General features: G+C 34.1%; 1 protein-coding gene across 7 annotated transcripts in view; it reads left to right on the top strand.

Moving 5' to 3' along the window:
* LOC106674369 (protein split ends) overlaps window positions 1-16,085 on the top strand; it is a 169,198-nt gene that overhangs the window by 110,908 nt on the left and 42,205 nt on the right. The window contains exon 1 of one of the 7 annotated variants that reach the window (XM_014407020.2): window positions 11,508-11,630. The exons of the other annotated variants lie outside the window; for them this stretch is intronic. Coding sequence (XP_014262506.1) covers window positions 11,596-11,630 — 35 coding nt within the window. The 5' untranslated portion in view covers window positions 11,508-11,595. Of the gene's footprint in view, window positions 1-11,507; window positions 11,631-16,085 lie in introns of those variants that run through there. 7 annotated transcript variants of the gene reach the window in all.

The raw sequence follows: 16,085 nt of genomic DNA on the forward strand, positions 1-16,085 counted from the left end.
AATCTTTGTCAGTCTTTCTATACCTCTCTCTGTGTGTTTCTTTGACTGTCTGTTTTTCTCCCAGTTCTCTCTCTCTCTCTCTCTCTCTCTCTCTCTCTCTCTCTCTCTCTCTCTCTGTCTCTCTGTCTCTGTCTCTCTCTCTGTCTCTGTCTGTCTGTCTGTCTGTCTGTCTGTCTGTCTGTCTTTCTTATTTTCGTATGAAGTTGTTATGGCCAAAAAATAACTTGTAGATATTTTATTAATCCTTATATGCTTAGCAGTCATAATTGACCTATTATTATTTTAATTGATTATACTTTTTATCTGTGGTCTTGGTTGAGATGAAAAAGTTGTTTCACGAGCGGGATTGGAACTCGCAACCTTCTGCTAAATTCGCCGCGACCCACTCGGACACCAACTCCTCATTTTAAGCTACAACCTTTCGAATTTGAAAATATGGCAAAAAGAGGGAAAATCTATATGTTGTGGGTTTAGATGGGGAGTTGCTGTCCGAGAGGATCGAAGCAACGACAGCAAAAGTGGTTAGTGCAGCAGCGTATTTAGCCCAAGGTGGTGGGTTCGAATCCCGCTCGTGATACTAACGTTTTCATCTTAACCAAGACCTTAGATAAAAAGTATAATTAATCACAGCTATTTCTTTTTGGGTATGATAAATTAGAAGCTGCTACCTCAATCATGTCAGAGCCAGATTAAGATTTGACTAGAAACAAGCTTATTTAATTCATTTCGCACAAAGTGAATAGCATTCTCATAAAAGTCAAAGTCAATATGTTTTTAATAATGTTTTGTCCAAAAAAACACAAAAAAAACCCAACATGCACATATTTCATTTTGGAACCTGTTTTCCCCAGTCGTACCAGGGCCATATTACGTTATGGCGAATAACAGGATTATTTTAACTTATCTATCTCGTTGTGTTTCTCCCATTCTCTCTCTCCCTCTCTCTTTTTTCTTTCTTTCTGTTATTCTCTTTTTCTCTCTCTCTCTCTCTCTCTTTCTCTTTCTCTCTCTGTCACTCATACTCACCCTCCCTCTATCTCACTCCATTGTACGCATCGTAAACAATTATTAATGTGCGTGTGTGTCCATAAAAGAGAGAATTGTCCTTAACGCCAGGGAAAAATAATTCCTCTTTAGTTTCTTTTTTGTTGCCTTTATCTTCTTCTTTATCCGCACAATTTCTCCGATTAGGGAACGGTTTATAAAATCGTGCTTGAACGAGAAATCGATTAAAAATAGTGTTTTTCAAAACGATTATGGCTGGCCTTGAAGTAACACTGTATCTAGATGGATTGAAAGTAGCGTTCATTTTATTTAGACAATTTTACTATTGCTCGACTAGATTTATAACTGCGTTTACTGTCAATTGTTGACGTGTCAATTGTAGTCTTCTCGTTTTCTTTTTTATGAGTGTTTCATTTAATAAAATATCGAGTGGTTTTTAGTTAAATTTGGTTTGTTTAATATTTCAAAATGGACACTAGATCTTGGTGAATTTGTTTAAATTATAGTTAATTTAAAAGTCTGTATAAGCTCTTTCAACACTTAAAAATTTAATGATATTTCAGTTAAATAATTAAATTGTATAATTCAATCATTATGAGAAATACTGTTTCAGCTTTGTTTTTTATTTTATTTTTTTGTGTGACGATCTTCATTTGGAATGTTTTGATGTAAACAAATTCTGCATCGATTATGAAGATTTTGGAACGAAGGCTTTTGTTCTTGTCATGCCTAGAATATTGTGAAAAAACGGTCACCGGAGATGGGCTTGGTACCTAGCACAATGGACTAAAATTCTTAACAAAAATAGGTGCTATTGATAAGCATAAAATTCATATTTTTCTGGCATTCTATAAAGGGCATTCGACGTAACCAAACACCTTCCTGTCCAAAATGTACACAAATTACGTTAAACGATTTATCCTACACATCCGTTTGTATCACCTGTATGTCCATGTGGTGCTTAAAAAAATACCGATTGATTTCCCCTCGAGCGTATTACAGCATATTATGGAGGGGGTGAATGTTTAGTCAAGATAAGTCGAAAAGTTGGAATGACGATAAACCGGATTCGATTTACCAGTAACCTCTACGTTCAACGCCGTTATGCTTGAGAAGTATTTATAAAAAGCACGTGTCTATACGCTATGTTTATCGTCTTTACAACCTCATTTACCGGTGGATTTGGCTCCGTCCGTCGTGAAAGCAGGTCGAAGCAGCTATCAAATGTGAAATATTTATCTTGACATGAAAAGTATCCAATAGGGCAGACTAAAAAAACAGGGTTTTACACACTTTGAAACTGTTCAAAATTGAAATTGTTTAAATTTTTACTTTCTGATAATCTTCACTATTTAATTTCTGGCTTTGCTCTCGTTGCCATTTTTGGAAATAGATGATTAAAAAAAATACATTTACACATATTTCGTTGTTTTTCTTATTTGAAACTATAGGAACTATGCCTTTTTTTCTCAAATAAACAATAGGTTTTATTTTATCAATTTTATCACTGTTGTTCGGTTTTGTTTGTTCTTAGCTTCAAGACATATCTTTAATCGTTATTTTGCCAACTTTGAACAGGTCTAGAAAAACAAATCTTCATCTGTAAATATCGACTTCTACTTTTATTTCTAGTTTTTCGTTTATTTTTAAAACGGTGCTATTTTTTGTTTGTAATAATCACTCCGCCAAAATATATGTTTAACTCGGTTTCGTGCCAATTGTGACAAGATTTGAAAAAAAAGTGTTCTTTTAGTGACGTTTAATAATTTGGTGGATTCGTGAGGAGCTTTCATTTTTTGCGGCGTTTCAATCTTTATTCGGTTCATCTTCGAGCATAAGGTGTGGTGCTATTCATGTGGTATCATATTGGTTTTGTATGAAGTTCATAACAATTTCACAAAAAAACAACCACAGAAAAGCGCCATACTTTATGCCCTAAAGATGACCCTAATAAAGGTCGTAACGTCGGCAAAAAAATTGAAAAAGGTGTTTTTCTAAACTACTTCATTCTTGAACACTCCTCACGAATCCAACAAATTATTTGTAAAAAAAAATTTATTCTTTAAATACAAAAACTAAAATGTTTTGAATTTAAAAAAAAGTTGGTACTTCTTTTACTTTCTTTTAAAACGAATTTGTTATCCTCGTTTTTTGTTTTTCATTAATTTGTTATGCCAAAGATAAGTCGAATTAACTCGTGTTTTACGAAGTTTGAACATCTACATCTGTAATTATGAAATTCTTCGTCCAAAGAACAAAAAATTTAAAGCAAAACCAAAAGGGCTGTTGTTTGTTTCTGTTTGTATTAAGTTGGACATTGCTGTAATTCGGGCTTTGTGCCGATTTTGAACAAGTTCTATGAAAAATATACATTTGTAAATAAGGTATTCTTCGGTGTAAAGTAATTTGCTCGCGAAAACTCTGGATCACAAGGTATGGGCTTGAAGAAAAAAGCGAATTAGTTGTTACTGTCAATCTTTCGACCTATTTTAAGGTCATCATCAGGGCAAAATAATCTTAATTATGTCTACAGATTGGCATATTTAAGTTTTTTTACAGGCGATCTCAAATTTCTTAAAGACAGTTTCAATCCCTACATTGCCGAGGGCAGTGAGTCATGTCAATCTCTAGACACATTTAAGATTGTTTTGCCCTGATGATGATCTTAAAAAGGTCGAAAGCTTGGCAGTAATAATTGAAATCGTTTTTTTCTGCAAGACCATACCTTGATCCAGTGTTCGAGAATGAAAAATTGGTCGATACTAATAATATTGAAAAAAGAAATTTTTTAGCACTTTTCTTTGCATTCATTTATATTGTACATGTTTTTGACCTGCTGTTTCTTTTTATTTATTTTTCTTTTTGCTCAAACTTTCTCGGGCTTTGAAAAAAATTCTTAGCGCCAATTTTTTTTTCTAATAATTTATTATTTGTAATATGTAGACGGGACTCGTTTGAACAACATCCACATGCATAAATATGGAATTCTTTTTTGCTGGACGACAAAATTCATTCGTACCTTGTTTGTTTCGCTTGTTATTCTTTAATTATTTCATTTTCTTTTTGTATAAACTTTCTCCTTTTTTTCTATATTGTTCTTTCTATGATTTTTCATTTAGTTTTGTATGCATTTTTTTAACCCATATCTTTCTTTAATTCGCCATTTTGACAAGTTTGTACTGACTGATCTGCCTCAAGCCTCCAGAAAGCAGGCTTTTTTCTCTCTTGGTACTTTATTCATCTTTATTATTTCGTGAAAGATATAGTAACTCATCATCATCGAATAGATTAGATGCATTAAAAAAATCAACTAGAACAAAATCTATAACTAAAGATTGGTATTGAACTCAAGAATTATGATATCTTTTAATACTCTATTGTTTGCAGTTTGTATTCATTTTATTTAAAAAACAAATATATTTATGCTTGTTGTTTGTTTGTATGCTATTGTACAGTCCTCCAAAGATTGCCAAAGTTGCCTTTTATTTGGTTTAACTGAACTTTCAAAAATATCTACCAGTCTCTCTTACAAAAGTCAGTGAACAAAGCGAAAAAAAAAATGTAGATCTAGAAATACGGAATAATAAACTTCGCAGTGCGCGCGCGTATCAGAGCGTGACTTCCATTTGTTCTACTGGAAACGATCTTAATGGGCCTTCGACCAGTGACTATAAAAAGTAACAAACACTTTAAGAAAAATAACTTTTAAAATGAAAATATAACTACGTTTTCACTTGATTTCCCTTAGGCCTATCGATCAAAAATGGTGTATTGGTCAAAGAACAGATAATTTTAAATTGAAAAAGTAATTTTGATAAAACTACTAACAGACAACAAACAAACTTTATTTAAAATAGTATTCACGAAACGATTTTGCTATCTTCATTACTGAGCCAGGTCAGAAGGGTGAGACGAATGGCAAGTCACTCCTTCCGTTTATGGGAATTACGTAGGATTAATAGAAATAAAAGTGGGTGAGTATGTCGATTCACTTTTTGTAAAGGATGGTTATAAATAGTAGAATTTTCATCTTCCCAACTAGCTTATATCCCTGACCCACCAATGGAGTTGACAGACCATATATCAAATTTTCCCTTGATATAATTGCCTATTTTGCTGTGTTGGCATATTTGTTGCCTTAAAAAAAATTCACTGCAATAATTTTATTTTATTTGACATTAGTTCCAGACACGGATTCCTTTTAAAATTACCTTATTGCAATTATGTACAAATTGTTTTAGTATTAAATTTGTCTTCGACTGCTTTCAATGCTAATTAAACTAATACAATGCTGGTTTTCAATATTGCAATTCACGCAGGTTCAAGTACAAATGTATATAATGAACGACCTGGTTGTTTCATTGGTTTTTAAAATATGTAAAAAACCAACTACGAAGATGTAGTGTTTTGTTCGTTTATCTCACTGCTAGTCTGACGATTAGGTGAAGGTCGGTATGATTATTACATAAAAAATGATTTTAATGATAATTCGTACCAGACATTTGTAGAATGAGTGTCTTACGTCAATTGTACTGGATCAGATGAAGGTTTTGAAGGAAGACCGGTTGCATATCTTTTTATAACCTAAAGAACGATATTTTGAAATTATATTCTGTACTTAATTTCGATTTCTATCAAGATTTTTTACTCAATTTTAAAAATATTATTGCAAAATACTTGTATCTAATCACCATAGAAGTGTTCACTAAAGAATCAGAAAATAAGAAACAACTTACATTGAAAAAGATTTGGCCAAAGAGGTTTATATTAAATTTCATCAAACTACTTCCACAAAAGCACTTACAAGATGATAATCAAGTAACTCTGACATATTTACTTTGGCATATAAAAATTAATTAATATCATTATAATCTCCTACAAGAACTCATACTTATTTGAAAATATACGTTGAAGCACATCTAACACGCACAACGTTACAACGGTTGTGAAAATACGTACGTTGGGTCGTTTCCGATCATTTTGTTCTGCTTATCCTCGCAGTTTAGCCAGACGCCTTTCTTTTTGTCTTATTTGCTGCGGTGTTCATGGTTATAATAAGGAGGGAGAGGCGCGAACCCACAACTGAAAATTGGGAAAAGCAGCGTCTTACAAGGGTTAATTACAAGGATAGAAAGATCAAAATAATAGTGAAACGACTAAATTGCAGGCCAATTTGGAGGTCTTTATTATCATTTTAATATATAAATAAAGGATTATTGATTTTCAGGTTTTAAAATGCATATTTTGTTTTTACTTTTGAGTTTGTTATAGTACCTTCCTTCGTTTTTAGAGTGGAAAAATCAAGTTTTTAGTTGTTTTTGACGACAAGAATACTGAAATTAGGGTGTGTGTCTGGCTCCAGACTTAAAGCGAGATTGCTCGGATCGAATCTGAATTTTTGTTAAGACTGCGACTTCGATAACTTATAGTCCAATTTAAAAGCTTTTAACCTTTTAAGGACTAATCTTTTTTGTTCCTCTACATCAATTTATGCGCTAAAATTTGCCATGCAGCAACCGGTCGGATAACGGGAATATAGACGATGATGACGATGATAGAGATGTATGCTCGGAAGCGGGGTGTGTACTCCCCAAGCACTGCAGTCTTCTGGCTTATTTTGTACCTTCATATTTCCCCAGTTCAGTGCAATCGATCCAATCCTTCGCAGCAGCATCAGGTCAATGTCTGTCGCTGACACAATTTTATTATTATTATTATTATTATTATTATTATTATTATTTTTAGTTTTTTAATCCTATGTTATGTCTATATTGAGCCGTTCCTTCGCATTCGAAGATGATACGGGTGGCTGTTTTTCCTCTTCATTGCATAATCTGCAAATGGGATCATCGTTGAATACGCACGATATGTAGATGGTTTTTTTGTCAGATGGCAGAGACCGATTGATCTCTCCTCTTGAGTCTGACCCTCTGCAATTACAGCGGTGAGTTGGCCAATCTTGGTACGGTTGTTTTAGCATAAGTTTACTTATTCTAGCGCCCCTAGGGTTTATCCACTTTTTTCTAAAATCCATTATGTGTTTGTTTTTGTTATCCCAAGAATAACAAAGGTTCAGGACCTCTGGCCAGTTTTCGTTACCCACAATTCTTTTGTGTCCGGGCACCCAAGATACATTTATATCATCACGTCTGAACAACAAGTTTGAAAAGAACAGGTCGTTTTTGTGTTATTTCTATACTGTTTCCTTTTAAGCTAGGCTAATGTTGCTAACAAGGTGAGTGATAGGTGTGTTCTATAAATAATGAAAATCTGCTGGAACTAAAAGCTTTTTAAATTTACCTAATCAATGATATATGAGGTTCTCTCCTGAGTTTTTCCTTTCCTTTTGTCTATTAAGACTTTACAGGATGTAAAGAATATTTCCGGGGTCATATAGTCAGTACTCATTTCTGAGAATGGGTGTCTGATTTTATTAATAATTCTTCTTGTGATCATTAGCGATATTTTACCTTTTGTTATGATATGCTGCAGATGGAGGGTTCCAGGTTAACTTTTTATTAAAGAATATTTATTCTTTATTCGTAGGTATTTAACTTCATTTTTTTACCTGCAGCATTATCAGTTTATTATTCAGTTTGTATTTCGGGGGTTTCGCCCCACATTACTTGGTTTTATCCACTTGTGTGATTTCCCCGTATATGTGTCGATGATCTTAGTTTGATATCTCCGCAGACACTGCCCAATTCACACTTGGTATGCAATACAGGAGGTAGCGAGAGTAATATCAATATGGTTTTTCTTTCCCTAACCTCCAGCCCAGCTACTCTATCTTTTACTAGCCATGGTTGGTGGATAGGGCTGAATGATGTTGTTTGTTCTTCTTGGCAACGCGACAAAGCGTAAGTGTTGCAGCTTTACTGTGCGAGAGATTTGCTTGAAGCACACTCAGCATCAGTCTTTATTGCTTTTTTGACGACCGTTAGGGCTATTATTGCCAAGCCAAGGTAAAGTTTTAAGTTATCTTTGCTTAGAGCCCCAAAGGAGAATATAAATGGTACTACAGCTTGCAGTCAAATTTCTATGTTAAAAACCACCGACGAACTTTTACTCCGGTATATTTACATTTTTATAGCTTTTTTAACCCCCTTTTTTGTTCGGGGCCGATCGATTCGAGGGGAAAGGATGCCCGTCAGTCGAACAATAATGAAAAAAATCGATAGGCCCACATAGGTCACGAGAGACGAACAGTCAATCGATCCTATTGACCCAAACATGGCCGGGTGTTTAAGGAAATAATTTTAGAATCCCTCCCCCCTACGAGTCATAAAACGTCGGAATTGACAGCGTCTCAGACCGGTTTCTTATCAATCGATCGGAAGTTATGAAAGAAAATTACATAAGCCCAACTCCCGAAGGCCTCATCACTTATCAGTGATGAATTTCGCGAGTAGTTATTTCTGCAAATTGGGTCTAATGGACGATTGGTCCAACATTAATGTCTTACGACTGTGACCACGTTGAATTATTACTTCCTCTCTAAAGGAGATTAAGACGTATTTTAAGATCTATTGACATTATCTTACTATTTCATGAATTATTTATACGTTGACAAATTAATTCTTGGAATTTTGGCGATGTTGGTATTCAAAGCTGGACGAATTACCAGTTTCTGAAGTATTGTATGTACAATATTCATGAAAGATTTTACAAAGAGTTTTTAATTGATGTTTTAAAAAAACTGGCAGCGTAATTGGTCCTTTTGAAACACTTTCTTAATAGGTCTAAATATATCTAGCCCTGCTAAATTTAAGTTTCTCGCTGGTCCGAAGTCGACGGGAATAAACAATGTGTTCCTACGTTGGCCTGTGAAAACGTTTTTAAATAAGGTGCGGGCTTATAGCCATGAATGCACCATACGCATCGTCGGAGGCCGCGGATAACAAATTCACGTTAAGAAATTCGTTATTTGGAGGTGAAAGTTGAATGACAGTCCCAATCTTAACTTCAGACGCCAGAACACCTAGTAAAAAGATCATAAGGAAGGTGGAGAAAGGGTTTACAAGAGCCTTAAACTAGTGTCAATCAATTTTCTGCCAGACGGTGTAAACGTACAATTTGCTGCACTCGTTGCGTGTGATACGCAATTAAAAAGTCGACTACTAAATTTATTCCGCGACATGTCGTGATAATAGGTTGGTACAAACTATCCTGGCTGTACTTAGCGTTTTAGGACAAGAAACTGATACTGAAAATATCAGTACGACAAACGTACAATAATTAAAAGCAATAGGTAAAATAAATATAGAACAAAATAAAATTTAGGAGCATCCTCATATCTGGTCTTTTAAGAGTTTATAGAAGAAATGTGTAAAGAAATAAAAGTCTACTGTAGTATTTATGTAGTTGCATCCCCTGGGGGAATAAGATAAATAGTTAGAAACAAACTCTTAATTCACGAAAGTTCATCAAAATAAATGATTATCATCTCCTATTGAACTGAGAACAACTTCTAGAGAGGTAAAGGTTGGTAATAATTCTTAGAAGCGACATGGTAAACTTTTGGTTCACTTTATGCTTAGAAGCAACCTGTAAAGAGATCAGGGTCAGTAACCATTATTAGAAATAAAATATAAGAGGTTATCGCCAATAGTATACTTAGAAGCAAACTCTAAAGAGATCCTTAATAACATGAAAAAGCAGCCTTTGGTGAGAGAGACCACGTTTTGTAATAATTCTTTGTAGCTGTTCGTAATTGTCACTCTAAGACTGACTGAAAGCTATCTCTAAATATATCATAAACTGAAATAACATTTAGAAGCATTGTCTAAAAATCTCTCAGTTCCTAGTATACTTAGAAGCGGTTCTTTAAAGATTTTGGGTCACTTTAATTATTTAGAAGCGGCAACAAAAGAGATTTGTTACAATTCTTAGAAGCGACATGTTAAAAATGTAGTAGCAACCTCTAAATAGATTATGAACGTTGAAGATTTTGGTCCTATTTAATACTTAGGAGGAATATTTAAATAGTGAAAGTTTTTTTTAACATGCTACATTTACCGAAAGCTTCTATATAGTTAAACAAACTATTTGATTTTCAAATTTAAAAAAAAAGAAAAAATATATGTAAAACTAATAATTCCTAAATGAACACACTCATAAGATAGCACATTAGCGTAACAAGATTAATTGAATAGGATTGAGTATAAACATTGCATTGATAAGGTCCAAAGTTTGAAAGAATTCATGCCATTTAATAGAACTATACTGATCGGAATGAAACCCTAAGGGCTCATTAAATAATTACGATTTGCGTCAATTTAAATTACATTTACTTAATCCAGGCCATATCTGTATGATTTCGTGTTTCTTTTTTTGCCTCCTTTTGTATGTCATCTGCCATCTCTTGTTAAATTATCGCTGACTAACGTTAAGATGTTATCTTTCGTACGGAAAGAGAATGAGTAATGCCAATTAAATGTAATTGTTCCGGTTGTTTCGAAATTACATTACTAGAATTTGGCATGCACGCTATAACCATAATCAATTTTAAACGTATTTATATTGATGCTTTGAGTGTTTTGGGTAAAGAGGAACACTTTCCTCACTTAAATGAGGAAAAAGGTGTTTTGTAATTACAAATCATCTTAAAACCTGACCAACCACAAGCAACAACGCAGACTACGCACATCACCTTCGGTTCAGTGAGGCTTTGTCTTGTCCTCAACCTGTTTATGTCCTTGACCGAACATTGAAGATGGCGAGACGCCGAAACGTGCAAAACGATGAGGGCAGTCAGTCTAAAATTGTAGAAAACTATTAAATTTCGGAAGTTCAATAGGGGAATCTCCTAACTTTTTTATTTTATGTTTATATTTTTTTAATATTAACACAGTTGTACTGAAATATTATAGGATGTGTGAAGGATGAAAGTTTTTTCCATTTCACCTTTGATCTTTGTTTTCCAAAAAGCTTCGATGGGCCATGGGCCCTGTGCTTGCAATAAGATATAAAAACGAAGGACTTGGTATTCAATGTCGTCGGCCCGATTTAGTATTCCTTCGGGGTAGGTCACCCTTAATCCTACTTCATTTGAATAAATTTAACGCCCGTGGTGTGCGAAATTGTTTCAATTCCTAGATCCGAGGTCACGTTTCTCCCGATAACAAATGGGCCTAGGTATAAAAAAAAGAACATGGAGAGAGAGAAAAAAAGGATAAAAAAAGAAAGGGCCCGACATAGTAAATTGGTCCAGGATGAAAGTTGACCTTCACACAAATGGAAACCGGTTCCTCATCTTCCTTACTCAATGGCCATCAGCTGGTTTTAAATGGTACTCAAACAAGAATCAAAGAACTATTTCTACAATTTCCCTACTTGCAATTCAAATTTCTACTCTATTAATTTTTATAAAAACCTCAAGAATTTTAAGGAGTATCGATACCTAATCGATTTTTGTCCTCAAGGAATTGTTTTATGATACAATTGAATTTTATTCCTTTTCATGTCGATTATTGTGTTTTTTTTTCGACCGATAAGAAACCTTCTTATTTTTGTTTTCACTGTGATGCCACGTGTGTTCGATTTCCTGGACATCAGTAACTGCGTTCGTTGCTATTTGACTTTTCTAATATGGATCGTTACAGCCGTTCCCATTACTCGTACAGGTACGTCCAATGATTTCTCCCTCGAATCGTATATTTTGGGGGAAAAGTTTATTTAAGGTAAATTTTCCGTCAGGCCTGATTTGCATTCGATATGGGGCGGTATTTCTTGGCGTTTTCATATTAACAGAATTATCGGGACGATAGCGAAAAAAAAATATCCGTTTAAACAACTTGGAGAAATTTTGCCGTATCAGTATTTCAGCTGTTAAAAATTCCAGCCTTCAAAATATCAGCAACAGCGAATATATTTCATTTCGGAATTTTGCAACGGGAATCGTTTCGTTGTCCACCTTCGGTTTCGGACTCCTCAAGATACTTTTCCCTTGGACTTTTCTCGTCGGAAGATACTTTCTAAGTTCGCGCATGTGGATAAAACACCTTTTGCTCTTTGAAATATAAAATAACTTTTTATCGTAGGAACAAGTTTTGGGTTGCAACCACTGCCCATGAGTAAGGAAGGACGAAAAAAAGAGAAGTTGCGTGTTCAACTTTGTTTAATAGAAAACAAAATCAAAGAAAATTTCTAAATTTCTATTTCTACATCTCACGAAGTTAAAAAAAATGGAAATTGACATGTATGATATTTTTGAAGGTAGTATCGCATGAATAACTTTTTATGGATGGTGCTTATTCCAGTGTTTAATGTTTTCGCGTAGAAGTACGTTACAATTAAAAAAATGGTTATATGTCAATAGTTATCAAAATTCACATTATAATGATAATTATTGATTCGGATCTCAGGAAAAAACGCTTGATTAAGACTCAAAAATAGTGTTAGGTGATTTTTTTAGGGCTGAAGGTGTTTTGAAATAATCTTTCGATTTGACCAAACCTCACTACTTTACAATCATTAGTTTTTTTTAAAATCCTAGAAAGATTTTATCGCGTCTTCCTGGACTAAGGTTCGGGAATCAATAGACATTAGTCAATAGAGGCATAAGGGAGTCCATTCCACTTACGATCACGGACCGCGGTCCGGATTGGAATGCAAATCATTAAAGAAAAAAAATCCCAATTTGAAAAAAAAATTCTTAGATTTGACCACAAGGCATGCACGAAGTTCCACCATGTACTATTATAGAACCTGGCTTGGTTAAACACTCATCGTTTCAGAATTTCTAGCCAATAAATAATTACTTATTTATATTTTCTAACATTATTATTGTTCAGCGAGTTTTAATTTTTTATTAATACGATAAAATCCGTGTTTTTTCCAAATTCACGCACTTTTTGCTTATGGGATAATGAAATGTTATATTTCCGTCATTTCCGACCGTTTTCCGTGTATCCTCGATGTTTTGTTTTGTCAGGATTCTGTCAACCAATGATTATTATGGATATTTTAGCAGGTTGAGGACAAAACAAAGTGTAGTCAATGCACTCTCTTCTTATAACTGAACAACTCCTGAATAGCGTATGTTGTCTGTTTCATGGTTGGTCAGGGTTATAAGCAGGGAGAGGCATAAAACCTCCACTAGACACACAGGAATAGAAGATTTCTCAATAAAAAATATGAAAGAGCGAAGGACAATGTTTATGCTGGTCCGAAGGCATCAAAATTAATTAATTAAATTCACGTATTAAGGATGGAACAACCTACTTATTAAAAAAGGCGTTGCTGTTTATGTGTACAAATTAAAAGTATGAGCTTCACACATTATATTTTATAATTTTAATATTTTTACCATATTAGGCTGCAATTCCGTTAATGTACAATGTTACAAAAGATACAGCCAGAATCTTCATGGCAGACCAGGTTTACCAGGAACGATCAAACTAGTGTTATTATTCTGGGGTAGGAGTTTCTTTAAAGGCTGTTTTTTTATGGTTGTAAATATTCCTATAAAAATTTGTTCAATAAAATTCAAGCCCAACTTGTGTTGTTTGTTCTAAAAAAATTTGCCGGTAGCCTTGAAAAGATCAAAAAAATCACAAGTATTTGTATAGTTTTCTTGGAAAAATTACTCTGTTTTGATTTTTATCATATTTTTCTGTACAACGTGTCATCATAGTACATCGTAGAATGACATAAAATCTTTCATAATGCAGATATAACATTATAAAAGTATAAAGCGCCAAAAATACTTGATAACATGTTCTTTCTCGGTGTGTCAGATTTATTAGGGTTTTGATATATTTGATACGCCAAGACCAAAACTAACATAAATACTTATACAGTTGCCATTCATTTGTAAAAAAAAATCTGACGCTGGATTTCAGGTCTCATCAGAAAAAATAGCTTGACAAACCTACCCTCCTATTTGTCAATTTATATGCACTAATTCTTTGCTTTAAAGCATAAATGAAATTATTCAGAAATGGTGAGATGCGGTCTGGTGTGATGTAGGTTTCAGAAAAACATTTTCTTATCGTGCCAACGTTTCCATCTTTATTGAGATCATCTTCAGGGTTCAAATTGTTTGTCTTCTGTGTAATTGTGCCCTCAACACGACACGCAAGAATGGCACAATTACACAGAAGACAAACACTTTGAGCCCTGAAGATGATCTCAATAAAGATCGAAACATTGGCACGATAAAGAAAATGTTTTTCTGAAACCTACATCACACCAGACCGCACCTAATGATTTCTGAATAATTATCCATTAACGGTCACTAATCAATCACCACACATAAATGAAATGTTGAGATCCCAAGGAAATTGTTGCCCACAGACTAATATACAATTGCTGATTCTCTCTCTCTTCATTTTCTTCTTGCTCTTCTTTTTCTTCTCTCTCTATCTCTATGTATCTACCTCACATATTTACATACACTCCCTCTCTCCCAGACAAGTATATCTTGTACGGATAATTCATTCTCCTTAAATAACAATTCTTCCCAACTACTGGTTCCTCTTCTTAATAATCTTAATCTATATTTTTCCTGTTTGGTATGCTTATTAAAAAATAATGTTTTATTCAGTCCTGACAACAACCATCGAACAAAATATATTAGATGCATATAATTGGCCGATTTTGTGTAATGGTGAAATTGCATTTTTGCCATGGTAAAACCTCAAATTCACTCACTCACTCTCCTCCTCTCATCTCGCTCTCTCCCACATCATCTTTAAAAAAAAATCTTAAATGAAAAATAATTTTTTTCTAATAATGCAAACTTCATCCCATTACTCTGCTTGATATTATTGAATTTTTATCCTATGAAATATTGCTAGTCACATTTACTTATGAGAGAATGGCGTAAGTACTTATTATGTAATGGAGAAATTGCCTATTTATTTTAATATGTCAAAATTATCCAAAATCTGGAAATTGCTGACCAACATCATGAAATACATGTATGCATTATTATTTTTATAATTCGTTATTTATCGTTCTCTCCTACTACTACTATGTCTTTATTCATTGGAATTATGTACATCTAACTAAAAATCATTCTTCTTGGTCTAAGACAGTCTGAGAAAGTCTAGTTTGCAACCTTAAGTAACTAAAATGTCTCTTCTGAGTATTTACAATGAGTATAAAAAATAAATATGAATTTCCTTCAAAAAATTATCTTCCGTTATTTTACTTACTATTTTGGACCAGACCTATACGTATTTTATTACACCAAAAACTTGAAATCTACTATTCTACGTGTGGGATCGGGCAGACGGTCTTTCCATGCCATCATAGCATGCTAATATTTTAACAAAAGTAGAAACAATAAATAAACCATTATTATTATTATTACATATGGGATCATGGTAAAACTGACATGATGAATAAGGATTGACAATCACTAAGTCGGACCAGAAAAAAAAAAAAATAAAAAAAAAAATACAGGCTTAGACCACAAAACCACCGACAAACGAACGCTGCTACACTCACCCCACCCTTCACAACCTTATACAAGAGACTTGACTCGCATAAATCATACAGACCCAGCAATCAGGATAAGCAGACCAGGATGATCCTTAACGTCCATATTACAGGTTCATCACCCCACAGCCACACTGAGAAATCTCACAAAACAGGCATTGTTACTTCATCTTATTTATTGTGTAATATTTCATTATTAAACTTTATGCCGAGTTTTTGAGCCCAATTTACACATAAGGAAGCAAACTGTGTTTAGTTTGTCATTGCTGGTCGCCTGATAATCTCAGAAATAACGCTTTCTTTTACACCACTGGTCCAATATCAAGTCGAAATTGTAATTTCTCGGTACGACTTCACTAGCATGACTTAACCTTCGCAACCGGGGAAGGGCGAATGTTGTTACCAGGGAGGGCTAATAGGCCCAATTGTTGCAAAGAGGTGTCCTTAATGGAGCGTCCCTAACGCCCTCCCTGTGTTTCGTTTCACTCCAAGAAGTAAACAAACTTTGCTCTCCGACTCAACGACTTGGAAGTCTCGTATGGGGCCAAACCTTGTTCGAAAGAATACACTAGAAATTTTAGTTTCCTCGACACCTTTGTAGTACTGTTAATCTTGTTTACATTGCATTATTG

Source organism: Cimex lectularius, unplaced genomic scaffold, assembly GCF_000648675.2.
Source record: "Cimex lectularius strain Harlan isolate CLEC.00 unplaced genomic scaffold, Clec_2.1 scaffold188, whole genome shotgun sequence".
Classification (NCBI taxonomy): Eukaryota; Metazoa; Arthropoda; class Insecta; order Hemiptera; family Cimicidae; genus Cimex; species Cimex lectularius.